This window comes from Macaca fascicularis, chromosome 9 (assembly GCF_037993035.2).
Source record: "Macaca fascicularis isolate 582-1 chromosome 9, T2T-MFA8v1.1".
NCBI lineage: Eukaryota > Metazoa > Chordata > Mammalia > Primates > Cercopithecidae > Macaca > Macaca fascicularis.
Genome location: NC_088383.1, coordinates 34,860,430 through 34,888,337, shown reverse-complemented (window position 1 = coordinate 34,888,337; position 27,908 = coordinate 34,860,430). Strand labels below are relative to the sequence as shown.

At 43.1% G+C, this 27,908-nt stretch overlaps 1 protein-coding gene across 47 annotated transcripts in view; it reads left to right on the top strand.

The window, feature by feature from the left end:
• The window catches only part of PARD3 (par-3 family cell polarity regulator), a 717,421-nt gene extending 690,120 nt beyond the window's left edge, over positions 1-27,301 (top strand). For all 47 annotated transcript variants that reach the window (XM_045361920.2, XM_045361921.2, XM_074001408.1 and 44 more), the window contains 3 exons: positions 5,123-5,243; positions 16,937-17,064; positions 25,304-27,301. In XM_045361920.2, coding sequence (XP_045217855.2) covers positions 5,123-5,243; positions 16,937-17,064; positions 25,304-25,697 — 643 coding nt within the window. In that variant the 3' untranslated portion in view covers positions 25,698-27,301. The remainder of the gene's footprint in view (positions 1-5,122; positions 5,244-16,936; positions 17,065-25,303) is intronic.
• Positions 27,302-27,908: the final 607 nt, after the last annotated feature.

Below are 27,908 nucleotides of genomic sequence, written 5' to 3'. Positions count from 1 at the left end.
TTTTTAATCCATAAAGAATTAATCAGTCACATCACAAACTCCTCTCAGCGTATACTCCTCTGAATAGATAGGTGAGACTTCAGGCCTGCAAGGAAGGATATCCAGGTTCAGGCTTAGGCAGCTCAGAAGGTGGGGACAGTTTAGGAGAAACAAGACTATCTGCACAGTGCCTGGTTATCAGTTTTAACGTATTTTGGGGGACTGTTACTAGAGGACCACCAGCCTTATTATTTTGGTGCAATGAAAGTAAATAGCCTGCAGAAGCGACACATAAAACAGGCAATGTCTGCAGAATGTGAACCAGTGGTTACAGGCTAGCCACCAATGGACAAAATCGTTATTTGGCTTACCTAGAATTTAAAAAGTAAAGTAAGTGAACATTTTAAATTTGGGAGAGAAAACTGTCTTTCCAGCTTCTCTTAAAGAAGCAACACCAGGCCAGCCTCCCTTCATGGCAGTAGTCTACTAACTGCAGGCATTATCTTTAGAGTGCTGTCTGTATACCTGTAGTACGTTCTGAATTCGTATCCGTATAAATTATTGGACCCTGCACTAGACTGACTCAGAATTTCTCAAGGCAAGCCTTGGCAATCAGTATTTTTTAACCGGCTCTCTGAATGGTTCTCATATACACAGTGCATATAGATGAGAACCGCTGTTGTGAGGTTTCTGTTCCCTCTCATCGTACCTAAGGAAATGGTTGAGTTGGCATGCCTGTGGGGCACAGGTGCGGGGCAGGCTTCAGTGCTTCCCTGCAGATAGGCTCATTGCTCCTTTTAGCCTGAATGGGTATCCTTAGCCACATTCAGGAAGCACATGGTAGTATCCAATCTGAAGATGTAAAAGCCTTGTATGTCGCATGGTCTGCCTCTGACATCAAAGACTGCAATCCCCATAGTAATTATGGATCTTGCATATAATTCAGGGTCACATTGCTCTGTGCACGCGGGGCTAGGAATCTCTGTAGTGTGTGATCCCAGGTACCGCACCTTCCTTAAACCTGTCAGGAAAAAACAACAAAAACCAAAGCCCAGATCATTACTGAACCAAAAGCAAACCCTCTTCATTTAGTTAAAACATGAAAGTAAGTTCCAGTTAGGTACAAAGCCAAGGTGTTGGCGGAGGCTGAGTGTTGGTGTTGGACTAAAACGGTCTCATAGCTGTCTGTGTGGATGTTTTATACAGAAAGCATCTCTCTGTTCCTCTCAGCATCCCTGTGTAGATGCCACTCGTGTGGACTATCTGTGAACTATGATTTCAGACTCTTCATTAAGGGTTTTATTGTCTCACCCATCTGATCAACTCGGATGGTATTTTTATTATATTTCTCACACAAAAAAATAATAACCAACTTTAAGTTGGCAGTGAACCTAAATATAAGTTGATTAGGATGTGTAGCGATGAGTCACTATTGCTAATGAATATTTCAAATTTCCTTTAGCTTTCTTGGCAGAAGAGCTCACCAAGAACTTTAAAAGTCCAAATTGGAATTATTGGCTCATTATAGACTGGCCTGAGAGACAGAACTGAGCAGTTGCAGTGGTTTCATCTTTCAAAGCCAGAATTTCACCTTCAGACTGCCAATTGTTGTTCCCCAAGGGGGCTTGACGGTCTTCCAGTCTTTGGAAATCATCATCAATCATGAAAACCATCGCAGCCTGTTTTCCAACTTCAGACATTAAAGTGGTTTTGCTAGTCTTAGACAAGTCAGCCAGCTTTCTCTAGAGTATTGGAAGAGAAAGAGCAGAGGAAAAGAGGGTGAAACCAAAGGTCTGCCTAGCTCCCCAGATTTGGAAACAAAGGCAGAAGTGACTTCCAGAACTTATCTTTTGCTGTGAAAAACACCAGTGTCACCAGAATTTAACATTGAGGATATTGGGTCAACTCGCTTTGTCGGGAAAACAGACTTTCAGTTAATTGCAAATAGTAGGAGATCAGTTTTTATCAAAATGGTTTGGACTTCATGATCCTAATAATTATGGACTTAAAACTCTCTATGCTGCATGAAAATAATGGAAGAATACTTCTGGTTAGATATGTAAAATACTTTGTCAGTCAAACCTTCTATAATCCTCCCATAAAAGCTATAAAGTATGCCAGAAACAAAAAAGTACAGGTGGAAAAATGGCAGTGAGATTCAGGAATGCCCACTTTCCTATCTCTTTTGTGTTATGAAGGTAACCATCCTCATTCATGCCTACACTATTATGGTTTCACATAGAGAGCAGAGTGTTTTTTAGATTAGACAGTTCAACAATATAGGATATATATATATATATATATATATATATATATATATATATATATATTTAAAGCCAGTAGGAATAACAACCTGCCTGTCTCAAAAGTGCGGAGGGACATTTTGAAGTGACGTGGACTGAAGCCTCATATCATCAGACAGCCCAATTTACAGACCTGTTCACCTTTAATATTCCAGGCCAATCAGTTCAGATTTGTTAGAAGAAAAGCAAAGAAAGACAAGCTTTTATTGACTGAGAAAATAATCACATTGAATGTATTGACAGTATATTCTAGACACGCTAGTGAAATTGATACATGAAGGTAAGGGACCCCTCCCGATATGTTAAATGATGCAAGGCTATTCCATATTTTTAGAAGATGTTAACATGATGAGCCTGTACATGAACATGTTCAATCTGAAATTCTTGAACCTCTGAGATTCTTCAAAATATGTGGAATTACATGTAGACTTATGTCCATTTGAGAATTTTATGTAGTCTACTGTGACAGAATTTCTCTTTCCAAGCTACCTCTCGCAAATCACATCATCCAGGAGGGGTGCAGCCAACAGAACCCTGGCACACACTGAGTAACCAGGGCAACATGCTTTTGTGAAGAGACCTGGTCTTCCTAATAGCTTTGCAGCTTTCCATTCTGCTAGCAGCTTGGAGGGTATATATGATAAGGAGAAGAAGTGGTTCTTGTCCTCAAGAAGTCTGACGTTCTGTTGTGGAGACATAGATGCCTGATGGGCTTGAATAGTTTTCCTGATGAAACAAGAGAGTTCCCTGACTCCCCTCACAGGACATGCAACAGAGGCTCGTCTGTTCGACTGCTGTGCGTGCCCAGACCCCTTAGGGGAGGGGGAGCATGCAGATGCGCAGGTGCCAGAGCTGGGGCTCCATCCCCACGGTAATGTCTAGGTGTGGGTGCCTGCAACTCCTGAAGCTCCAGTGGGCGTGCTACAGTGCTCATTTAGCTCCCCCATCTGCAGATGGCTTAAGTGTTAACCAGCTCAGTGCTCCCCTTGGTACCCAGGCCCTTGTCCGGCATCTAGGAAGAATCAGGTCACACACGGTCTTGAAAGATGGCAAATGTGGGGATTTTATTGGGTGATGGAGGTGGCTGTCAGTGGGATGGATGGGAAGCTGGAAAGGGGATGGGGTGGGAAGATGATCTTCAACTGGAGTTTGGCCATCCAGTGGCCCAATCTCCTTTCCAGCCATCCCCAGCCAAACTCCTCTTGACGTTTAGATGCTCCTTCTCGTCTCTCCTTCTCTGTTGCACCATTCTGCCACTCTTCTACCCTTCTGTTTGTCTGTTCATGGAGCCTGGGCTTTGCAGGTACAGGATATGGGTACAGGATAGGGGGGCATGGTGGGCCAAAAAGGCAACTTTTGGGTGCAAAAACAGGAATACCTGTTCCCATTTAGGATTATGGGTTTCCAGACTTTTGAGGGTGGGACCTTTGCCAAGGAACCACCCTCTCCCACCCAGTACTTCCCTGTCTCCCGTTCATATCACTGATAGGATGAAACTTCCTGCTTTAGTGAATGGCATAGACCAAAAGTGCTGTGAGATTTATGATGGATTTAATTTTGGTCATCAATCTCTGTTACTCTTGTGAAAACACTCTTTTTAAAATTTGTATTTTACACATGAAGAGCTTTGGAGCCTGATACATGTTTTAAAAAGTGATATGCATGGCATAGTGAAATGAGTGTTGGACTGAGAGCCAGAAAATCTGGAATTTGGTCTCACTTTCCCCACTGGCCAGCTGGGAGATCCCCAAACAAACCACTTATCTTCTTTAAATGTCAGTTACTACATTTGTAAATGTGTGTGTAGGTGGGTGGGTGGGTAGGTGTATGAAATACTACCTTCTGCACTGATCTTTTAAGGTCTTTCTGAGAATAAAACAAAATTCAATACTATACAAAAAGAAGGCCATATTGTTATTAACTAACTGGTTAAATCAAACTACCACTTGAACTTATTTTTAAAATGCTGTTCATCAATGAGATCACTTGGACTCGGGAAGGGGAACATCATACACCGGGGCCTATCATGGGGAAGGGGGAAGGGCCAGGGATTGCATTGAGAGTTGTACCTGATGTAAATGACGAGTTGATGGGTGCTGACGAGTTGATGGGTGCAGCACAGCAACATGGCACAAGTATACATATGTAGCAAACCTGCACGTTATCCACATGTACCCTAGAACTTAAAGTATAATAATAAAAAAAAAAAGAATAGAAAGCTATCCAAAAAATAAAAAATAAAACAATAAAATGCTGTTCATTTTTGCTGTGAGAATTGCATTTATTTATAGACCTCTGATAACTCGTAAATAGGAACCTCGTATTATGAAAATATTGCTGTACATTTCCACAGCTATGTTTCATGGTGTCCTATCACTTGATTATTACAACTCAGATATTTAGAGTAAAATTATTATCTGTACTTCCTATATTTAAAAAAACTTCAGCTTAGAAACATTAAGTGCGTTAGTCTAAGAAGGTACAGAAACTAGGACCAGACCCTGTTGTTTCTGACTTTTTTAATGCAACGTCCTTTCCAAAAAACACTTCCCTGCCAACACCTTGCTAGATTACAGAAAGGAAATGAAGCTTTTAAAGAACAGTGAAAAAAAAGAATATCTAAAAATACTGCTTACCCTCTTGAATATCTAAAATACCTCAATAAGCCTTAATCCTAAAACCAAAATGAAAACATATTTTAAATGCCCACATATTGTTTTAAAAATTCACTTTCTCTTAAATGGCATTATTTCATAGCAAGTTGCCATGTTTTGCTAGCAACTGCAGTTCACAGATAATATTTCTGAAGGGTATTCACTGCTGCCTCATCTTTCTCTCAGTAACAGATCAACTCCTAGCAATCATGATCGGATACAGCGTCTGAGGCAAGAATTTCAGCAAGCAAAGCAGGATGAAGATGTAGAAGATCGTCGACGGACCTACAGCTTTGAGCAACCCTGGGTAAGTAATTGGTTTTTCAGCACAGTGAATGATCCTACAACTTCCCTACAGCAAAGGCCAGTAAACTATGACCTCAGTGCTCTATGAAATGAGACAAGATGGAGTCAAATTCCTTTGGCCTTTAACATATTGACCTTTTCCTCATTTCCATATGGGTTTCATCATTGCTAATTTCATTTTATATCTTGTTCCACCATCTGTCCATTGCATAATAGGTTTCACTAGCCTTATGACAAGACATAACAAAAGTATTCTCACTGTCAACTAAGCATTTTTTTAAATTTAGTAACTATTTTTCTATAGATACATATTCTCAGAATCAGAGCCAAAATTAATTTGTTCAACACTTCTCCATTGTGCCTATAATGTACAAAGTACAGTGTTTAGTAATTCTTTATTTTTTTTAAGAGATGAGGTCTTGCTTTGTCACACACGCTGGAGTGCAGTGGTGTGATCATAGCTCACTGCAACCCCGAACTCCTAGGCTTAGGCAGTCCTTCTACCTCAGCCACCAGAGTAGCTGGACTACAGGCAAGTGCCACCACACTTGGTTAATTTTTTAGCTTTTTGTAGAGACCAGGTTTCACTATGTTGCCCAGGCTGGTCTCAAACTCCTAGGCTCAAGTGATCCTCGTTCCTCAGCCTCCCAAAGTGTCAGGATTACAGGTGTGAGCCACTCTGCCAGGTCTAGTACTCTAATCTCTTGCATCCCCCTTGTGTATTTGTTGAATCCATCTTATTCCAGTTCATCCTCCACATAGCCACCAGAGTGAAACAACTTCAAATGGCTTTCCCAGTGCCAGAACTGTGTTCTGATCTTGTGTTTCACCCTAGAGATGACAGCACTTCTGAGAGTGGAGGTGTCGGGGCAGATTTTTTGAGATGATGGGGAGTTTGAAGAATCTCTTTGGGAGAGTTGAGAGTGAGTCTGTTAGAGGTGAATAAATAAGCTGCTTAAGGTAGGACACTCTAGCATGGATTATTAGGAAGTCCAGTTAGCATAGTAATTTGACCTAACCAGCAATGCTTAGAGGACTGGGAATAGAAGGAATAAATTTGTGGATTCATTCTATAGTGGGGGTTGGAAGATAGACATGGCAGAAAGCCAGGGCAGGTGTCGGAGTCCTAGCAAGGACACTGGGGAAGCATCGTGTGGTCCAGGTGGGGTGGCAAGTATAGCTCAAGGAAAGATTAGCCTCACAGCCTAGCAGTGTGCAAGAGGGCTCAAGATCTAGGGGTTCTCAAGCCTAAGAGGTTGTGGTCAAAACAGTATATGTTTTGGACTCTAGGATCTTGGAAGTAGAGGTGATAGTTCAGACGATGTTGAGGTCTAAGGCACGCCATCTTTGCATGTAAGTTACAGAAGTAGAGCAGAGATTAGTGTCATAAAGTTGACGAGTTCAGTTCAGACAAAGTGTTGGGAATATAATTTACTAGATACTTGGAAGAGTAGGACAGAAGGAAGAATGGTGTTATAAAAGGCTGGAGGCCAGGCATGGTGGCTCATACCATCACCCCAACACTTTGGGAGGCGAAGGCAGGAGCATTGCTTGAGCCCAGGAGTTTGAGACCAGCCTGGGCAACGTAGGAAGACCCCATCTCTACAAAAAAAAAAAAAAAAATTGTGTTTAATTACCGAGATATGGTGGCACACGCCTGTGGTCCCAGCTACTCAGGAGGCTGAGTTGAGAGGATTGCTTGAACCTGGGAGGTTGGGACTGCAGTGAGACTCTGTCTCAAAAAAAAAAAAAAAAAAAGGAACATTTTATTTGAGGAAGAGTAAACTACCCAGCTGATGTGGAACTGAGAGGCTGGTTATGTTGAAGGGAAGAGGAGATTAAAGGTAGAAATGTAGGAAGAGGCTTCAATGCTAGATTGAAAGTTTGAAGAGAAATTGTGCTAGGAAAGAACACTGGCCCAGTAGCCAGGTGGCCCGGCTCTCCTGGCCTCAGTTTTCTTATGTCTCAACCAAGATTAGAATAAATGATTGCAGGCCAGGCACAATGGCTTACGCCTGTAATCCCAGCACTTTGGGAGGCCAAGGTTGGTGAATCACTTGAGGCCAGGTGTTTGAGACCAGCCTGGGCAACATGATGAAACCCCATCTCTACTAAAAATACAAAAATTATCCAGTCCTGGTGGCACATGCCTGTAATCCAGGCTACTCGGGAGACTGAGGCAGGAGAATCGCTTGAACCCAGGAGGCAGAGATTGCAGTGAGCCGAGATCGCACCACCGCCCTCCAGCCTGGGCGACAGAATGAGACTCTACATCAAAAAAAAAAAAAAAAAAAAAAAGAATAAATCATTGGATGTCAGTTACCATTTGATGAAACAGAAGTTTAAGAAGAAGCTAAATGTAAAGCAGATGCAAGTAGAACCTCTCTGGTTAACTATAGAGGCTGGATCCTGTTAGCTGCTGCTGAAGATCAGAGCTTCTCAAAGATCACAGAACAGCACCTTTAGCATCACCTAGAAACTTGTTAGAAATACATATTCTTGGGCCCTGCGTTGACCCTACTAGATCTAAACCTCTATGGGAGGGGCCTAGGAATCTGTATTTTAACAAGCCTTCCAATTCATTCTGAAACAAGTTCAACTTTGGGAATCACTGTTCTAAAGTCTAGACGATCTCTGAGGTCCTTTTTGGTCCTGAAACCCAATACTCACAGTATATTATTCTACTTAAAGCAAGAAACCTATAAATGCTGCTCATTAAGGGATTTAGTAACCAAATTAGAGTTTGAGGAAGACTAATTTTGTGGAGGAAAGGCAAAGAGGAAGAAATGGAAGAAGCAGTACTACCGTTGGCCCTTAAACCACATGGGGGTTGGAGGACCATCCCCCTTCCTCCTTACACACGCAATCAGAAATCCCCATGCAGCTTCTGACTGCCCAAAAACTTCTGCACTAGTATCCCACTGTTGAACAGAAACCTTACCAATAACATAGACAGTTGGTTAACACACACTCTGTACATTATATGTATTATAGGCTCTATTCTTGCAGTAATATAAACTAGAAAGAAAATGTTATTACGAAAATCGTAAAGAAGAGAACATACATTTCCCTTTCATTAAATGGAAGTGGATCATCATAAAGATCTTCTCCATTGTCTTCAGATTGAGTAGGCAGGGGAGGAGGAGAAAGGAGCGGGGGTAAGTCTTGTCTCAGGGTGGCAGAGGTGGAAGAAACTCTGTGTATCAGTGGACTCTCAAAGTTCAAACTCGTGGTGTTCAAGGGTCAAGTGTAGTTTGAAGGGCTTTAACTTAGTTCAGGTGAGGAAGATGGGGCAACTGGCACCGGGGGATCAGCATACAGGTGTAAAAGCTCCTCAGGAAATCAATTCTTGCCTAACTCTGGGAGGTTATAAAACAAGTTCCCTAGAAAATCTCTAATTGTCTTCTGCAACAATATTACTATTAATGACATTTTCTAAGGTATTTAGTTCATTTTCCTAGATGATCACGTAAATTGAGTCATTCCCATGTAGCAACATGACAGAATTATGTTAATCTGCTTATATTGTCTGGCATAATTGACTCAATCCATTCCTACTACATTTCTTGAAGCAGAATTCTTTTGTGATGTGTGATAAATACATTCTTAACTATGTATATTTACACAAAAGGGCTGAAAAGAATAATGAGCATGGTGTCAAGCTGAAGAAGAAAACAGCAGCTGAATATGGAAATAGTTAACACACATGCACACAGTTCCAACCTGGCACAGCCCTGCCTGAGCTTATCATTCTCCATACCATGCCATTAGGAGCAGTGTTTGCCATTTGACTTTGCCTGGGAATGTGGATTCCAAACCAGCATCTTGACATTTACTCTTTAACTAATTATTTAATTCATCAAATTCAATGAGTTCTTACTATGTCCCAGGCATTGTGGTTGGTATGGGAGAACAAAGATCGAAAAGAAAAAATGCCCTCAGAACTCTCCAGTGGAACTGATAAAAAAATAATAATAATAAAGGAATACTTGGTACTATATAGCAGAGGTAGGCTAGGGGTGTGCATGGGGTGAGAACCATGGAGCGGTGAGGACCACATCAGTGCGCAGTGGTCAGGAAAGGCTTGAAAGAACCCCTCTTTGACGTTGGAATATATTTTAAATACATAACAGAGAAGCAGACATATGTCTTTGAGAACTCAGATTGATGAGTTTATTTCTGGTTTCTGACATTGTATCCACATGCGAGACCTCCAGGTTTCTTTGAAGCTAAATGAGTGTTTCCTACTTGTTAGTTCTAGATGTTTTTCATTGGGAAAAGTGAAAATGATTTGAAATTTATTTTGGTTTCTTTATAAGATTTTAACTTTGGGAACAGTGAATAGGCTGGAATGCATTTCTATGTTATCTATTTAATATGAACAATCATGTTAGGGAAAATGTTTGAAAAAATCTTGTACACTTGGAAACTCAACTACTGAAGGTCATGGGCCAAATTATTGTATATCAAAATGCCATAGCAACTTCAGACAGACAACTTGGCTTGTATTAACGTTTCCTGTAATGAGTGAGCAGGGAATTATTTGGATGACAGGCTGATTACCTTAGAAATGGAATAATTTCCTAAATTATGGGTCACAAGTTGACCTTTTCTTTTCTTTTTATTATTTTTTTTTTTCATTTTCAAGCAACTGAGATCTTGCTCCATTTTACTGATCATGTAAATGAGCTTAAAGTGACTGTAATTCTACTTAGTGCATTAATTTTCATACCAATGCTTATGGTTACCTTAGGAAGAGCTGCTCAGTTGTTTAAAATGTAGCTTGGTCTATGGTTTTAATTATCTGTCTTACAAAACGAGCTTTTTGCATCTTGGAATCCTTTTCTTCTCTTCTCTTATGTATTCTGACCTTGAAGGGTCACTGTATTTGGAAGGGATAGGACCATGATCTCATTCATTGGAATGGTTTATAATCATTTTAGTTTTAAGGAACCACAAACTCACCTTCAAGCTGTGTGTACAACTGAGCCCATATTAGTTGAAATTGTCATGCTTGTTAGAAATGCCACACACAAAGTGCAGCCAGATGTGTCATATAGAAACATATGTAAGCCAATTACTTTACATACAGAGCAGGATGCTGCAGAAAACTCATCCAAGTAGCCCTTTCAATCCACCTATTTTGAAAATGTTCTCTGTAAGCTCTAGCAGTACGAAATGCACCTGTTCCTGGGCCTTTGTTCAAAATAATGTCTGGGCCTGAGGGAGCTGATTTGTGGCACAAAAGGTCTTTAGATGAGCAGAGGCCCAGAAAATTTCCTTAGCTACATAATTGAAGTGAATTCTCTCCCAAGTTGAGCAAGAGAAGAAGAAAATGCAACTTCTTCCTCACGTAGTGCCAGGTGCAACATAAATAAAGCCGCAAGTTGCTTTAAATCTTTCTTAGGATAATGGAACAATAGGTGAGGTTAGGGTTATTATCACAGAGCTTCGATATGGACAGGACTTAGTGCTGCTTTTAAAAGAACTAAATTGCAGGCTGCAGACATAAGTACAGTATGCCGTAAAAACTTTGCAGATACCTGAGTGTTGCCCACAAGGAGACTTGCTGGCTGAGACGATTGATAGATGGGATAATGGAGCCTTTAATAATAGCTGTATTGCTAAATCCTTTCCATCCAAGGTTGGGAGTGACTGAAAGTAGTTTAGTCCTTCAGGTAGAAAATTGATACTCTGCAATGTGAATATCCTCTTCTCCCTCAAGCTTGCTTGTTTCCTAGCTGTCCGTCTTTCAACGAATAACAAAATCTGTCCTTTTCTCCCTTTTCCTGTTTCAGACTTTAATAGCTCTCCCTGCCCTCTTAGGGCTCTGCCTGCTTTAATTGGCAAGGCAATCACAGCACACAGCCACTCTGCCACTCTGTACCACTAGATTGCCTCCCTGTGCCTGGGGAATTTCAGAAAATGGTGGTTTTCCTTTTGTTTCCATCTTTTTTAAGACTTAAAAAGTATCTGCTGTCATTTTCTCATAGCAGCCTCCATGCCTTGACTCAAAAAATGTTGCCTTAGTTGACAGCCTTGAAATGAGTATAACCCTAGCTCTAGTTGGGTCGAAATCACCTCCCATAGAAATAGACCTGGAGGGCCAGGCACAGTGGCTCATGCCTATAATCCCAGCACTTTGGGAGGCCAAGGTAGGTGGATCACAAGGTCAGGAGTTCGAGACCAGCCTGGCCAACATGGTGAAACCCCGTCTCTGTTAAAAATACAAAAATTAGCTGGGCATGGTGGCAGGCGCCTGTAATCCCGGCTACTGAGGTGGCTGAGGCAGGAGAATCGGTTGAACCCGGGAGGCAAAGGTTGCAGTGGGCCGAGATCGCTCCATTGCAGTCTAACCTGGCGACAAGAGCAAGACTCCGTCTCAAAAAAAAAAAAAAAGAAAAGAAAAGAAATAGACCTGGAGAAAGCCATCTGCAGAGAGGTGCCTGTCGCACATAGAGAGAGCCTCTGTACTGTCGCAAAGTCAGCGCTTTCTTCTGCCCTGTGACCTGTCCCTCAGCCAAAGGCTATGTGACTCATGGCCATGCTATGCTCAGAAGCTTTGGGTGGTGGAAACTCCTGAAGCCACCTTGGGTTGCCATTAGCCCAGATACTAAAGTGCCTGGCTTGTTTTGTAGAGCAAGCTTTTTATTTTCCGTGTTCCTATTGCTTAAGATGGGGGCGAGGATAAAAGATCTAAGCATTGGTGGGAAAGGTGAGGTGAAGACAAATACAATTAAGACCAAAACGTTCATTTCCAAAAACTTCATGAGGGAAATGGGTGTGCTTTGCAATCTTTTCAGCCATTACTCACATCCTTAGTAGCAATTAAGCTTTTCAGCATTCAAGACCCACAAGAGTTCAGTCAATAGTTATATTAATTATGGGGGGTGCAGGTGGGTGCGGAAGGCTGGGAAGGCAAGATGGATAGATAAAAGTTAACTTTGTTTTGATTAAAAGTTGTACATAAGTCTACTGAAGAAAATAATTGCTAATATTAGCACTGGCCACTTTTCAACAGAGTCAACAGTTGACACTCTTTACATGATTTCATGGCATAAAAATGATTTCTGTTTAATCTTTAAATTGCTACTCTTATCAGAATACGGAATTCCTATTAGGGTCACAGCTCATATGAATTGCTAAAGTAAGCATTGTGAATCTCAAGGGAATGCCATTGGTCTTTTTGTCATCAGCATCATTCTCACCATCATCATCATCACAGGTTTTCATCCGAAGTGCTTGAATGTTTTGTATTTTATTTTTTGTTTTCTGTATGTGCCCTTGGACATACGAAATTTTGCAGATTTTTATCATTCATAATTTAAGGAGAAAATCTGCTCAAAATGATCCTTTATAAAAATATTATGTGTGTGGAGATATATATATACACACGTGCACACCCACACATACACACTATTTTCCTTATCTATAGGAAGAAAAATGATAGATTATTTGAAATTATGGAATATTCTATATAAGTGTTAATATAACAATGATTTTATTTTATAAGTGGTAGCACACTTGCATATTAAACTGTCAAAGTCTTACAGTATTACCTAGTTCTAATTAGTACTGAAACTTCGTACTGTGGATATTCATGTTTGTTCTTTACTCTATTAACTGTCTATTAAATATTTTGTTTGGTATTTTCATTTTTTTCTATTTTTATTTTGAAGCAATGATTTTATTTAATTAAGAGAAATGCTTAAGGACTTAATTCATAAAACACCGTATGAGACCATTACAAGCATGTAATCTCCAGCACTTTGGGAGGCGAAGGTGGGAGGATCACTTGAGATCAGGAGTTCAAGATCAGCCTGGGCAACATAGCAAGACCCTGCCTCTACAAAAATTAAAAAGAAAAAAAATTAACCAGGCATGGTGGTGCATACCTGTAGTCCTGGCTACCTAGGAGGACAGTTTGAGCCCAGGAGTTTGAGGCTGCAGTGAGCTATGGTTGCGCCACTGCACTCCAGTCTTGGCAACAGAGCAAGATTCTGACTCTAAAAGAAAAACAAAAAATGTTTTTAAAAAATGTGGAAAATATTTTTTATATTTTACCTTACTAAGTGATACCGACATTGTATTGCTTCCTTAAGCTTGAACTATTATCCCTTTATAATCTATGAGAAAGACATGTACTTCGTAGTCCACTTACAAAAACAGCATACATATTTTTCACTAGTGGTTTTAAACATAGGCCATGAAGAGATTCACATATCGTGGCTCTCCAGCGTCCTGTGTCATATATACTCGTGTGTTTATTTCCATCTTACAGTCTCTATTGTTATTATGGCCCTGGCAACCGTGGTGGTTTTTTTATTTAAAAGGTCATTGCTTGTAACCAATTTCATCACAGGGTTATTTGTAATTTGCACTGTTAAAACAGAGCTTCGCCTTGTTCTCTGGTGAATCTCCAGAGTTATTACAATTATGCCTACGCAGGTATTTCCCTATATGGGTGTTACTTTGTCATTGCAGTTGTTGATGATATTTTATTTGAAAACATACACTTCTCTGTGAGGTTACAAATTACCTCTTTTCTTCACTTTAATTTTGTGGTTGGACTCGGATACATTATTTTTTCCTGCCATAGGGATTGAAGCCACAGTGTGTAAAATTCGAGATTGCCATTGTAATACTGTTCATCCAGTTTTTGTTTTTAAGAGGTCTTCATTTAAATTGTGAATTAGAGGGGTAATTTTTTATTCAGGCCAAGTGTCAAACTTGCCAGGATGAACTTAATTAGTTGTTGCTCTAAGCCGGTTATGTATACAATCTTCCTTGAAATATGTGGCCTGTTAGAGTTTTATCTTAAAAATAAGAGTGATTCTCTTTAGTAACTCACCCTTTTGCAAGCTCTGAAAAGAGAAATGGAGTAAAATATTAATGGTGAAGCCAATGTTTATGTTTCCTCCTGGTGATTATGATAGTATGAAATATGTCAGTTTGCTGATCCCAAACTCATTCGTTCCTTTTAAGTTTTCAGACCCCATATGCTGATAATGTCATCATTGGAATGTATCCAGATCCAACTAGATACTTGTAGCTGATAAAGTCTGAGGTGAACAGTGTCAGAAAACACATAGCAGAGAAAACAAGTCCTTCAACTTCTTTTTTCTCTGTCAGAAACACAGTTTCAGGCCTCTGGGAGAAACAACTTAAAAATATACCTGAAATTTCTACAAGACCTTGCAATTTCCCTTCACATCTCCACAAACAGCTTGTCACAGAACAGCACGAGCTTAAAAAGCCGGTTACTAAATCCTGCTGCAGAATGCCAGATCTTTCAAGACTGTTTGACACATGCATATAGCTTACAATGAGTGAAAAGGAAAGGAAAATGTGGTTCTTTTGAGGGTGTAAAGGAAATGGTGTAGTGTTTTCTCTCTGTCCAGTGGTTTATCTCAAGCTTCCCATTGCTCACCGTGACAAGAAAACAGCTCAGTTTCCTTTCTGGCCAGCCTCATCCAGTGTAATGGAAGAGAATGTCTGTCTCTTTTAATGCAGTTGATGAACAGTTGTTTGCATAAGCAGAACTCGCTCAGAGAAGTGTTTTTCTTGCCGAAAGCCTCACTGATGTGTTATTTGAACGGTGTCGTGAAGCGGGTCTCTGAACACACATTTGTTCCAGTGAGTGTGGTTATAAACATCCCCTAGTAGAGACTGGGGTATTGTAAAGCCTAATCTCCTCACACATTATTTTTGTATCGGGATATTTTTAATATGCTCACTAACTAAGCCCATATGCTTTGAAATGTTTGTCCTGTATATTGCTTCATTACTGCTTATCAACAAGTAAGGTTGTGCTGGCTTTGCAGAAAGAGAACAATAGATGATGCTTGATTTCTTTCTGTCCTGGCCAAAGCCAACCATAGAGGCCATTCTTTTGGTAACAAGGCTACCTGTTATCTTACAGCTCGCCAAATCAATGCTAAGACTCTGTTGTTCTAGAAAATCATTATCAGGGCAAAGTCTACCATTAGCTTTCAACTCTAAAAGAAAGTCAATAACTTGTTTCTAACAGACATTCCTCTCAGACTATGCCTGATGCACAACATCGCATAACAGAGGGGGAACTGAGGGTGGCCAGTACTGAAAAGGATCACTTAAGGGGCCTCCTGCTGATGCTGTGACAAACCATTGAGATGTTTTGTAAATGTAGAGGCATCATTGTCTATTTTGAGCACAGCTACTTTTATTTCAAAAGGCCAGATCTAGAAGGTAAGCTAACCATCATCAGTGAGAAGTTGAAGCATCCCAGAAACCTGATCTATACAGTGCAGTATACACGTTCAGTAATCTGATTTCAGTGAGAAGCGCCAATCACCAGATGACTTGCTGACCAAAGTATGGTTTTCTTTTCTTTCTTTTCGTTTTTCCTTTTTTTCTTTTCTTTTTTTGAGACAGTGTCTTGCACCATCACCCAGGCTGGAGTGCAGTGGCATGGTCATGGCTCACTGCAGCCTCAATCTCCTAGGCTCAGGTGGTCCTCCTGTCTCAATTTCCCAAGTAGCTGGGATCACAGACATGTGCCACTGCACCTGACTAATTTTTAAAATTTTTTCGTAGAGACAGGGTCTCACTGTGGTGCCCAGGCTGGTCTTGAACTCCTGAAATGGAGTGCTAACCAAAGTATTTAGTTAGGAGGATTGAAGCTTTCTCTATAGGGGATGATCAACCTAGGTTAAATTGCCATTTCCTAATAACTAAGGTAAAATGCATTACCTAATAACCAATTTAAGTAGCGATTAGCTTTTGGATTTGTTCTTTTGATAGGCATTTCTGTTCCCTGTTTGGCTGCCATCTGTGGATTGCAGGAGGCCTGTCAGTACCTAGTTTAAACTAATCTTGGCTTAAAATTTCACTGTCATCCTGTAGTAAAAGGGGAATCAGCTATAGTGTTTCCTGCTTTAAAACTAAAATATATACCTACCCCCCAAAATTCAGCATGGCCAACTTGCAGGTGTGCACTCCTGGACTTTCCCACTTTTGAGAGTTGTAGCAAATTTTTATCTTTATTTATTTATTTATTTATTTTTTGGTATTAACATCTTCTAGTTTTTGGAAGAGCCTCACTCTCATTGTATCTGCTCTGTGTATTCTCAAGAGAGGTAAATGGCATCTTATGTCAGCATTTACCAAGCCTCATTAAAAAGACTAGATGCTGGGTATAGTGGCTTACGCCTGTAATCTCAGCACTTCGGGAAGCTGAGGCAGGATTGCTTGAGGCTGGGACAACATAGGGAGACCCCATCTCTACCAAAAAAAAAAAAAATTAGCCAGGCATGATGGCCTGTGCCTGTAGTCCTAGTTACTCCAGAGACTGAGATGGGAGGACAGGAGTTCAAGGCTGCAGTGAGCCATTATTGTACTACTGTGCACTCCTGCTTGGGTGACAGAGTGAGATGCCATCTCTAAAAAAAATTAAAGGAGAGTAGAAAGTTTGATCTCTTTAATTTAAAGCATATGCCAAAGCCAAAATCACAGTTTAAGAAAATTGAGTGTTTGTGGGCTCGTAAGAACAATTATATATATGCCACTTTTCTCAAAGAAACGATTTTAAAAAACAAATCACAGAATTTTCAAAATTTTCGAAGTCAATTCGTAAGAATCGAAACGGAGTCAACCAGTTGTGTGATCTGTGCGGATCTTTCTGGTTAACGATGTGCTTGCATTTTCCTCTTCCAGCCGAACGCACGGCCGGCGGCGCAGAGCGGGCGGCACTCGGTGTCCGTGGAGGTGCAGATGCAGCGGCAGCGGCAGGAGGAGCGCGAAAGCTCCCAGCAGGCCCAGCGCCAGTACAGCTCTCTGCCTCGGTATGAGGACGCCTGGCCGAGCCTCCAGATCCACCCCCCTGCCTCGGTGCTTTAAGATCCCCCGGCCCTTTAGGAACGCGCTCCTTCCCAAATCGCTGGGGCCTCTCCAGCTTGCCCCTGGTAGCAACAGAGGAACGAATAAATGTCTGGTGGCTACTGTTCCTTAGCGTGGGGGGCTGTCTTACTGCGAGGCCAGCGGAAATGCCGATTGCAGGAGATGCCAGTATTTTCAACCACAAGCTCCCTAAAAAAGTGAGGCGACTGGTGTACTGGCTTCTTAGTATTGGCTCTCCTGCTTCCCGTGTGGACAAGACAGTATCTTCATCTGAAAAAATGAGAAGATAACCCTTATTTGGCTTAGCACATAGGGTAATTAGAATCAATGATACTTCATAAATCCAGAGCTCCATAAAAGGATCGGGATATGCCGTGGTTGTGTGGGATCCCTGGTCCCAAACCTCACTCTCTTACTGTCCCATCATCACTGTTGTCACCCATGTTTAACTTTAGAGGGTCTCAGGGATGCTGAGCTTGTTAGCTGGGAACCAAGCAAGCAACCCGTACCTGCCTGCTCCCCAGGGGTGAGGCCTTGACCCAGTTCTCCGACAAAGGATCTCAGGTGACTGAGTGCCAGTACATTGAAATAGTAACTATTTTTCCATCAAAGTATTTTTTCCAGGTATAATGAAGAATAAAAATATTGAAAAACATTCAGCTTTTTAAACTTCCCAAAACAAGTGACTCCAGTAGCCACAATTCTTACAGACATTTGTTGCTGTATTTCAAAACCAGAGACAAAAATATTTTAAGTAGGAAAAGATGCATTTGCCATGTTGGTATCAGGTAGACTTTTGACTTTGAGCAAAACAGTTTTGGGGAGTTAGGAGACACATGCTTATTTTGACTGACCAATGTAGATTGATCTTGATCAATTTCTAATAAAGATGAGTCCTGGCCAGGCACGGTGGCTCAGGTCTGTAATCCCAGCACTTTGGGAGGCTAAGGCAAGCAGATCATTTGAGCCCAGGAGTTCGAGACCAGCCTAGGCAATATGGCAAAATGCTGTCTCCATAAAAAATACAAAAATTAGCCAGGCATGGTGGCACATGCCTGTAATCTCAGTTCCGTGAGAGGCTGAGATGGGAGGATCGCTTGAGCCTGGGAAGCGGAGGTTACAGTGAGTCGAGATCATACCACTGCACTCCAGCGTGGGTGACAGAGCAAGACCCTGTCTCAAAAAGACGAATTTCTTTATATGTTAATAATCACTGTAACAACCACAAGGGACTTCACCACATGGACACAGGTCAGCCAAGGGGACATGGAGTGGATGAGTCTCCATGGGCATGCATGCCATCTGTTGAAGCAATTTATTCATTCAGTTGTTCTGTTTCAATCCATAAGGCTATGTATAACCCCTTTGAGTACTAAAGTATTTTTTCATTTAAAAAGGAGAATTGCCAGTTTCTTTAGCCTGCTCTAGGTAAGAGTCATTAGAGTTTTGGTCTTTATAGGACCTTTGATATAATCTTATCTTGTAAGGAAAGAGCTCAGAGTAGGTAAATTTCCCCCAGCTCACACAGCTGGTAAGTCATTTTACCAGCATTCAAACCTGAACCTGCCCATGTCCTAAGCTATGATTTTATAAGGCCTGTTGCTATCAAGGGCTTCTGTTCCCAAATTTTTGGGGACAGAGTCTTGTTCTGTTGCCCAGGCAGGAGTGCAGTGGCATGACCTTGGCTCACTGCAACCTCCGCCTCCCAGACTCAAGCAATTCTCATGCCTTAGCCTCCCAAGTAGCTGGGATTACAGGCGTGCGCCACCTCACCTGGCTAATTTTTGCATCTTTAGTAGAGAAGGGGTTTGCCATGTTGTCCAGGCTGGTTTCGACCCTCTGGCCTCAAGTGATCTGCTCACCGTAGCCCCTCAAAGTGCTGGGATTACAGGTGTGAGCCACCATGCCTGGCCCCAAATTTGGGATATTAACAGGTACAAAGTTCCCCTCAATGCTCTCCTGCCCTTAGCATTTAGAAGGAGGTCACTGTGTGAATCAACCCAGTGAATCAAATGCCTAGGCACTTGAATTAGACATCAAGGTTTGTCTGTGTAAAATCCACCCTCCCCGCCACACTGCCCCCCTCACCCGCCGCGGCCCAGCGAGTCTGTGTGGCTGCATTCCATCGGAAGGGTGAGCTGACAGCGTGGACCCATTGGCCCACCTGGCACGGCCCTGCCTGCATGACCACATGGGTGGGCCAGGGCACTTCATAGCTTGTGTGGATGGTGGTGTCAGGGCAGGGGCTGTGTTCTTATTTTTATTGGCCAATTGTTTGGCTTCATAAATTTTGGCCATGCCTGAGAGTGTCTCTGAGGATTGAAGGAGAAACATAGCACAGTGTGTATAATGAGAGCAGTGACGTGGGAGCTGCCAAGGGCTGAGAAAGGGAGGTGAGAGAGACAGCGGTGGGCGGCCGGGAAGGCAGGGCAATTGGGAGGGAGAAGGGGCGCTTGGGTCCCAGTCCTCAGAAGAGGCAAAAGAGAGAGGCAGGTGCTTCCACTGAATTTCTCCTGGTTGCATTCCGAAGTAGCTCATGCATTCCCAGCCGAACCTTTCGTCCTTGCCTTCCCATTCCTCTCCCTTCTTTACACTCAGCCCTGACATCTCTTCCCTTCTCCGCCTCTCCCTGCGGAAGCGCCTGGTAGAAGTATCTATATTTACACGCAGAGGAGGGTTGCAGCCGCTACCGCTAGTGCCTCCGCTGTTATTTAGTGTTGCCCTAAATAACTACAGCTTTCCCTCTGGGTTAATTGTAGCTCCCTATTTTTAGTCATTTTATCCTATTTAGATATGAGAAAAGCAGACATCCTCAAAGAGTTATGTAAGTTTGGGCAGCAGAGGCTGGTAGGCTTCTGCAGTACCTTCTTGTCTTCCTCTAGAGAATAATTTATCAATGGGAATCTTCCTGTTTGTGAGGGAGATTAGGAACGTAGAACCCTGCGCCCAGCTTGATGCCTCGCAAAGCAGCCACACACTGCGGCAGGCTGTGTGCAGAGATCTGAAGCAAGGGAAAGAAAGCAAACAGGAGGTCAGGGGGACTGCAGCCACCTCCATGAGCTTGAGTCCAGTCCAAGTTTCTGACATGTGATATTCTTCAAAGACACTTGACCTCTGCTTTTCGGATGTTGACAATTAACAGAGTTTTGTCTAAACAAGTTGGTATGGCATTAGAAACCAAAAAGATTACACACATAAAAAAAGTATAGTTACAAAGTGAAGCATAAAATAAAACAAATGGTCTGGGCTTTGTATCAGTTGCGTTAGATAAGGTGGTTTGAATTAGAGACATGTATATGAGAAACAGTGGTTTGTAAATTGTAACTGTAAGTAAGAAACTACAGACAGAATTCAAGTTACATTTTGGAATGTCAGTGAGAAACACTGGCCAGGTGGTAACACTAGTTGGCAGGAAAAAGGAGCTGTGTGGTGGCCCCACACTCAGTTCTCAATCAGAGTAGGATTTTTGTTTGTTTTTCTTTTTCTAAAATAATGTATTTTTTATTATAAATTATAGGCCGGGAGCAGTGGCTCACTCCTGTAATCCTAGCACTTTGAGAGGCCAGGGTGGGTGGATCACACGGTCAGGAGATCGAGACCATCCTGGCTAACACGGTGAAACCCCGTCTATACTAAAAATACAAAACATTAGCCGGGTGTGGTGGCGGCGCCTGTAGTCCCAGTTACTCGGGAGGCTGAGGCAGGAGAATGGCATGAACCCAGGAGGCGGAGCTTGCAGTGAGCCGAGATCGTGCCACTGCACTCCAGCCTGGGCAACAGAGCAAGACTCCATCTAAAAAAAAAAAAATTATAAATTGACAGTTTGTATAACTTGTGGGGCACAAAGTGATGTTATGATTTATGAATACAATATAAAATAATTGATTAAGCTTAACCAAGTTAGCTAACATATCCATCACCTCCAATATTTACTCTCTCAGCATTGTGAAATGTACAATACTGTTATTAACTATACCTACCATGCTGTGCAGTAGAACAAACAGAAAAATTGCTCCTCTGTCACTGATCTGTACCCTGTGACATCATCTTTCTTTCATTCCTAAATTAGTTTCTTTCCTTAGTATCCAAAAGGCAGCCCCCAAATGGAATAGAGGCGTGCGCAGTCACAGGCACTGGTAGAAAGACGTAAGGTTCTTGGGTTTGGTGTTTCCCTTCATTTTCTTTTCCTGCCTCTCCATTTCTTGTTCTCCCCTCCCTCACTCCCTGTCTGCCGTGGTCTGACTTCCTCGAAAGCCTTGTATACCTCACCCTCCAAGCTGTGTGTGTCTCTGCACCCTCCTGCATTCTCTCCATGAGCCCCATTTATTATGTCTCCAATCTACTTCCCAACTTCTTAGCCTCGCTCCTTCTGTCTTCCTCCATCTGTCTGTGTCCCTGTCACGCTGGTGGCTTAATGGCTTTCCTTAGACATCAGATTTTTGGTTTGAGTCCTCTCCGTGCTGATGGTCTCCAGGCCATGTTGGAGGTGCTTGTAATCTTTAGGTGATAGTTATTGCCAAACCGCTGTGTGCTTTGAGTGGATTCAGAAATGTCCAGGGGGCTCATTGCATGCAGGACCAGACAGTCCTATGTGTTGGTTATAAAGAAATTCAGCGAAAGGAGATTGATGTTTTGTTGCTGTTGTTATCCATGACCTTAGCCAAGGGCTCCCAGTACAGTGGGAAGAACGCGGGCTTCCCTCTGATGTCTGCAGCAGTGTGCTGAGTTGCCCTCAATTAGCAAGGGCTCCTTTCTCTTGTGCTGCGTTTCTGTGTCTTGGCATCTCTACTCAATCCCTCCAACCAAGGAAGGGAAAGCTAACTTTAAAAAACAATTTTTGTCCAGGCAGAGTGGCTCATGCCTGTAATCCGAGGACTATGGGAGGCTGAGGTGGGCGGATCCCTTGCGTTCAGGAGTTCAAGACCAGCCTGGTCCAACGTGGTGAAATCCCATCTCTACTAACAATACAAAAATTAGCCAGGTGTGGTGGTGCGCTCCTGTAATCCCACATACCCGGGAGGCTGAGGCAGGTGAATCCCTTGAACCCAGGAGGTAGAAGTTGCAGTGAGCCAAGATTGCACCCCTGTACTCCACCCTGGGCCAAAGAGTGAGGCTCTGTCTCAAAAACAAAATAATTAAATTAAAAACAATTTTCTTCTTTGCTCAAAAAGATGCCTCTCTAAATCCAGAGCCTTTTTTTCTTTTTTTCCTATTTTAGAGATGGGGTCTCACTTTGTCACCCGGGCTGTAGTGCAGTGGAGCAATCGCGGCTCACTGCAGCCTCAACCTCCTGGGCTCAAGCACTTCTCCCACCTCAGCCACCCAAGTAGCTGGGTACAGGCACCCACCACCACACCTGGCTGATTTTTTCAAAACATTTTTTGTAGAGGTGGGGTCTCGCTATGTTACCCAGGCTGATCTCAAACTCCTGGCCTCAAACAGTCCTCCCACCTCATCCTCCTAAAGTTCTGAGATTACAGGCCTGAGCCACCACACCCAGGCTCAGAGCCTAATCTTTGAAGGCAGTGTGACTTTGTCTTCAAACTACTCCTCTGGGGCCTGTTAGTCAATCAGTTACTGAGTGCAAGTCACTTTTCTAAGCACTTTACATGTGTTATTTCATTTCTTTCTCCCCACAGCCTTTCAAGGTTAGAGATTATGCCTGTTTCACAGGCAAGGTAACTTGAGCCCAGTGAGCATAACTCTCCCCGTGTCACACAGCCAGGCAGAGGCAGGCTCAGGATTTGAATCTACGTTGCTCTGAGCCTAAGTCACTCTCCCACCTCGCCCTGCTGCCTGGATGCCTGGTTTCCTAGTGCAGGAAACTCTTATTGTCCGTTTCCCTCCCTTGGTCTCTACAATTGGCCCATTTCTCATTCTACCCTTAATCAAGAGCATATAGATACTGCTAACTTCCTTACCAAGGAAGTGTGTGTGTGTGTGTGTGTGTGTCTTACGTGCATTTTACCCACATATCTTACTTCAGACCTCAGGGCAGTCTGCTTCCTTCTCTCTTTACTGATTAATTTGAAGAAAATTTTAGCTGCAAAAAAATCATTCTCCCACATTGTTGTAATTTCCATCCCTAACAAACCTTTAGTGAATTCTCCCTGTTTAAATCTAGAAAGACTGTCTTCCGGGGATGATAGAGAATCCACGTAGGGTGCACAGCCGCCATAGCGCGAAACCCGGGGTTCCATGGAGCTGGGGAGGAAGGGGGTTGATGGATCTTAGCAGGCCAGGGATGAAAAAGAGGTGAAATGTCTGCAGCCTATTTCTGATTATCTTCAAACTGATAACTCATAAAGGAATCCCATTTTTGTTGCTGTAGTATCAGTCACAAGTTCCTTGTTTTAATTAAAGTTTCATGATTAATGTCAAATCCCTGGTTTCATACCAGCATTTTCCAACAGTCTTGTCTCTGGGCAGATTAATTTATGACTTTTTAAGTGAAGATAATCAGTGCTTTAGGCAAATAAACTATTCCATCACATCTAAGGATTCTTACCTGGGCTGACTGTACAAATGGTTCAGTCTTCCCTCAAAAGAGACCCAGACAGACATGCTATGGAATGCTCATGCAGTCATCGTCATAGCCAGAGGCGATGCTGGACATTACGGTCATTTTCCTTACTGAAAATGTTTCCGACTACATTTTAGGCCATACGGAAAATGGGTGGATTTCCCTCCAAACCATATTGATGCAATTCTGAATGTTCAAAAATGCAAATTGCATCATTCCTGCGGGAGATGCAGTGGCTTCCCGGACCTTCTTTTCCTTCCATGAGTGTCTTTGTGAACGTTCAGCCGTGTTGTGTATGTTGATGGAAAGGGCTGAGCAATACATACTGTCGCCAAATGATTTTCTTATTGATAAGTGGAGCAATATATTTTGTTTTATTACTCAATTGTCTCTTCCCCTCTTCCATTTTCAAGGCAAAAAAATTAGGGCATGTCTTCCTTTCTGGCACAGAACTGTTTTACTTCATCATAGCCAATCTTACTGTAAATTCATAAAACCATCTAGAGACTTGATAGTAAATTAAAGATGTTTCAAAACAACAATGTTTCCTGGAAATCATGCGCAACCCTGTTGCAGAAGTGGTAAGAATTTGAAATTTCCATATGACTCTGATTTACTTCCCTATCCTGGGGCGACAGAAAGCAAGTTAAGTGGGTTACCCTGGCCTTTGGTGAAGGTAAATGTTTAAGAAAATAGGGCTTACTCTACAGACTTCCGGACTCTCCCTCCAGTCTCGATGAGCAGGTATCCCGGAGAGTGTAAGTTGCTGACACACACAACTCAAAAGCCAGAGCTTTAAGGGACTGCCTGTTGCATTTTTTATCATAAAGAAGTCTAGACTTAAATCTTTCATAACCAAACCCACATTGTAATCCATTACATGTCCTTCATATTAGCTAGCGCTTCTGGCATTATGGTGGCAGCTGTGTAAAATATTTGCTGTGCTTGTTTAGAATTGAATTGTAATGTTCTAAAGCGAGCAGTTATTCCTACCATGGAAGCTACCAAACCTCTACTACTTCTCTGCTTTGCCAGTGTGTCTAAATTGCAGGAGATATTGGCACCCTAAGCGGAACAGACACAACCTGCTCAGACACAGGAAGATGACTCTCTTTTTTTTTTTTTTTTTTTGAGACAGAGTCTTACGCTGTTGCCCAGGCTGGAGTGCAGTGGCGCGATCTCGGCTCACTGCAAGCTCCGCCTCCCGGGTTCCCGCCATTCTCCTGCCTCAGCCTCCTGAGTAGCTGGGACTACAGGCGCCCGCCACCGCGCCCGGCTAATTTTTTGTATTTTTAGTAGAGACGGGGTTTCACTGTGGTCTCGATCTCCTGACCTTGTGATCCGCCCTCCTCGGCCTCCCAAAGTGCTGGGATTACAGGCTTGAGCCACCGCGCCCGGCCGACTCTCTTTTTAAGTAGCTGCACAGTCTAGTTCTCTCTCCTGTTTACTCATTGTTAGTTTAGTTGTCTAAGACCATGCGCTTGCTGAGGACAGTCACTTTTGAATTCTCCAGCCGCCCCTATCACAGTGTCTGGCATGTGATGAGAGAACAGGAATATTTATTGAAACCTGAAAATGCATATTCCATCCCATCCTGCCCCCTTTCCTCCCTCTCCCTCCTTCTTCCCACCCTCACACTAACCTTTGGTTTTGCTTTCTAGGCAAAGCAGGAAAAACGCCAGCTCGGTCTCCCAGGACTCTTGGGAGCAGAACTACTCCCCCGGGGAAGGCTTCCAGAGTGCCAAAGAGAACCCCAGGTACTCCAGCTACCAAGGCTCCAGGAACGGCTACCTGGGAGGACACGGCTTCAACGCCAGGGTCATGCTGGAAACTCAGGAGCTCCTTCGCCAGGAACAGAGGCGGAAGGAGCAGCAGATGAAGAAGCAGCCTCCTTCCGAGGGGCCGAGCAACTATGACTCGTATAAGAAAGTCCAGGACCCTAGTTACGCCCCTCCCAAGGGGCCCTTCCGGCAAGATGTGCCGCCCTCCCCTTCTCAGGTTGCGAGGCTGAACAGACTTCAGACTCCTGAGAAAGGGAGGCCCTTCTACTCCTGAGCGCGCAAAGAACGGATGCTTCATGTCACGCAATAAAAGACATTTTCCTATGAAGACTTGTATTTTGGGAGTTTTTTTAAAACCTCGATGGTACTATGGAGTATTTCTGTTGTTGGTATCAGTGCCTTTAAGCGGTATAGGCAAAGAAATGGAAGGCCTTAATGTCTTTGCCACGATGTCTCAAATGTCTGTTTCATGGAAGGATTTCCCACCCTGTGACAATCATCTGTTCGAGGCGTTCACATGCTGTGCGCCTCTCCACAGTGCCGGGAGTCTCGGCCCGACTCATGCGCTGTCCGCGGCTTGGTTATAGCGTCCCTGCACCACGTGCGAGACAAATTCACCTGACGCGGAGGATGACGCGCGGCCCTGTTTCTCCCTCTCAGTTCTCTGAGCTGTGAGATGACATCTCAGTCTCTGGAGGAGGAAAAGTGGGCGACATACACCAAAAAATGGGGCTTTCTGGTACTTCACAGCACAGCCGTTTGTCATACTTTGTCATCAGTGTGGTTTTCTCTTTCCTTTCTCAGCTCCTTGTGACGGGAGAGTCGGTCACCCTATTGCAAAGCTAAGCCATAGTCCAACATTGTTTGGTTACCATGGGGGTCCTTTTGTAACTGCCTTATAACTCAACATTACCAATAAAGCGATGATCCTAGTCTGCGTTTATACATAGGCTTGTTCGGTCCTGTTCCTGACGCGTGGGTTGAGCCACCACAGCTGTGTGTGGGGAACGTGGGAGACGGGAGTGGCTCCTGCCGGGGGAAGCTGGGCATGCCATTGGCCATGTGTCTATCAGGAGGGGAGAGCTAAGAAATAAATTCTCCTAGGAAGAGCTCATGGCCCAGTACATCCCAGTAATTATTTTCATTAGTTTTCGTTCTGACAGCTTGTCAGGAAGGGCACAGAATGGGACAGAGATAAACCAGACGGTCATTTTGATCTGCTCTCTACGGTTTTTCAAGTCAGAGGCAATTGATGCTTGTCTAATGCATCCACACGCTGCATATCTGACTGGCGATGCCACGCTCCTAAGTAATTCTGCCATGAAACATGAAAGACAAAGGAAAAGCCGTTACACATCACACAGAGAACATTTTCGGGTCCCACAGCGGCGGTGGCAGGAAGCTCACTCTCGCGTCAGTGTTTGAGTGTGTGTGTGGGTCTCGGGGACCTCGGTGGCTCCCATCGTCCTTCATCGTTCTGAACATCCTGTATTGTAAACGTGGCTGGGTTGCCAAAGTGCCTGTGAATTCCGAGGTGGAAAAAGCTGGAGGTGAAAGCTCAGTATACCATGTATTCACTTTAAAAACAGAAAAAAAGACATGTATGGATATGCCTATTTTTTTTTATTGGCACATTGTATTTTTGTGTTGACTTGTTTTTAGAAATGATGTGTCCACACACATACCTGTGTCTCTTCTACACTTCTGTGTCATGGTTCTCTTTCTTAATAATGTGCAGCCGTGTCTAAGTGGTGTTAGCAGTGTACGCGCAGTGACCTTGGATGACAGTGGCTCTTTCTCACAGCCTCCCCTGAGCTGTGAGAAACAGCTTTCTCTGTACATACGCGACTCCTAATAAAAGGCATATTTCTTCCTGTTCTTTTGGTGTCTCTGATGTTCCTGGGCAACCTTGCCTAGCTGGGGTTTTTTAAAAGGTATATTAACAGATGTGATTTTTTAAAAATATATTTAGAGAAAGTTGGAAGTTTCCACACATCTGAGGAAAATGTGCATGAAACGGGGCAGGAGAACCCTGGGGCGAACTCTTGGATGAGGATGGAGAGGGGGGACACACCTGTCCCTTGGAAAAGATGGTCCCCATTATGACATCATTCTCACTCTTAGTCCATTAAGACAATATACAGCCTTACAGTTGGAAGTCTCAAAGTGGGAAGTTTGCAAACACAGGAACTGGTGGTTGATTGCATATTTGAGCACCTGAGGAGAGAGGGGAAGGGGAGACAGAAGAACCTTCAACAGTCCACTGCAAGGCCCAGGCTGCCTAAAGAAGCCTGAGGAGTTCTGAATTGAAGGAGCCAGTACAGCTCGAACTAAATTGAAAAATTACGCAGAAAGTGACATGATATTCCCATGATTGCCCTTTGCACCCTTGGAATCATCCTAGCAAGCCAGATGTTTTGATTGAGTCTTGGCCTTGACTCCTGTGAGCCCAGAGAAAGGTCCAGATTTGAGTCCACTTCCAATA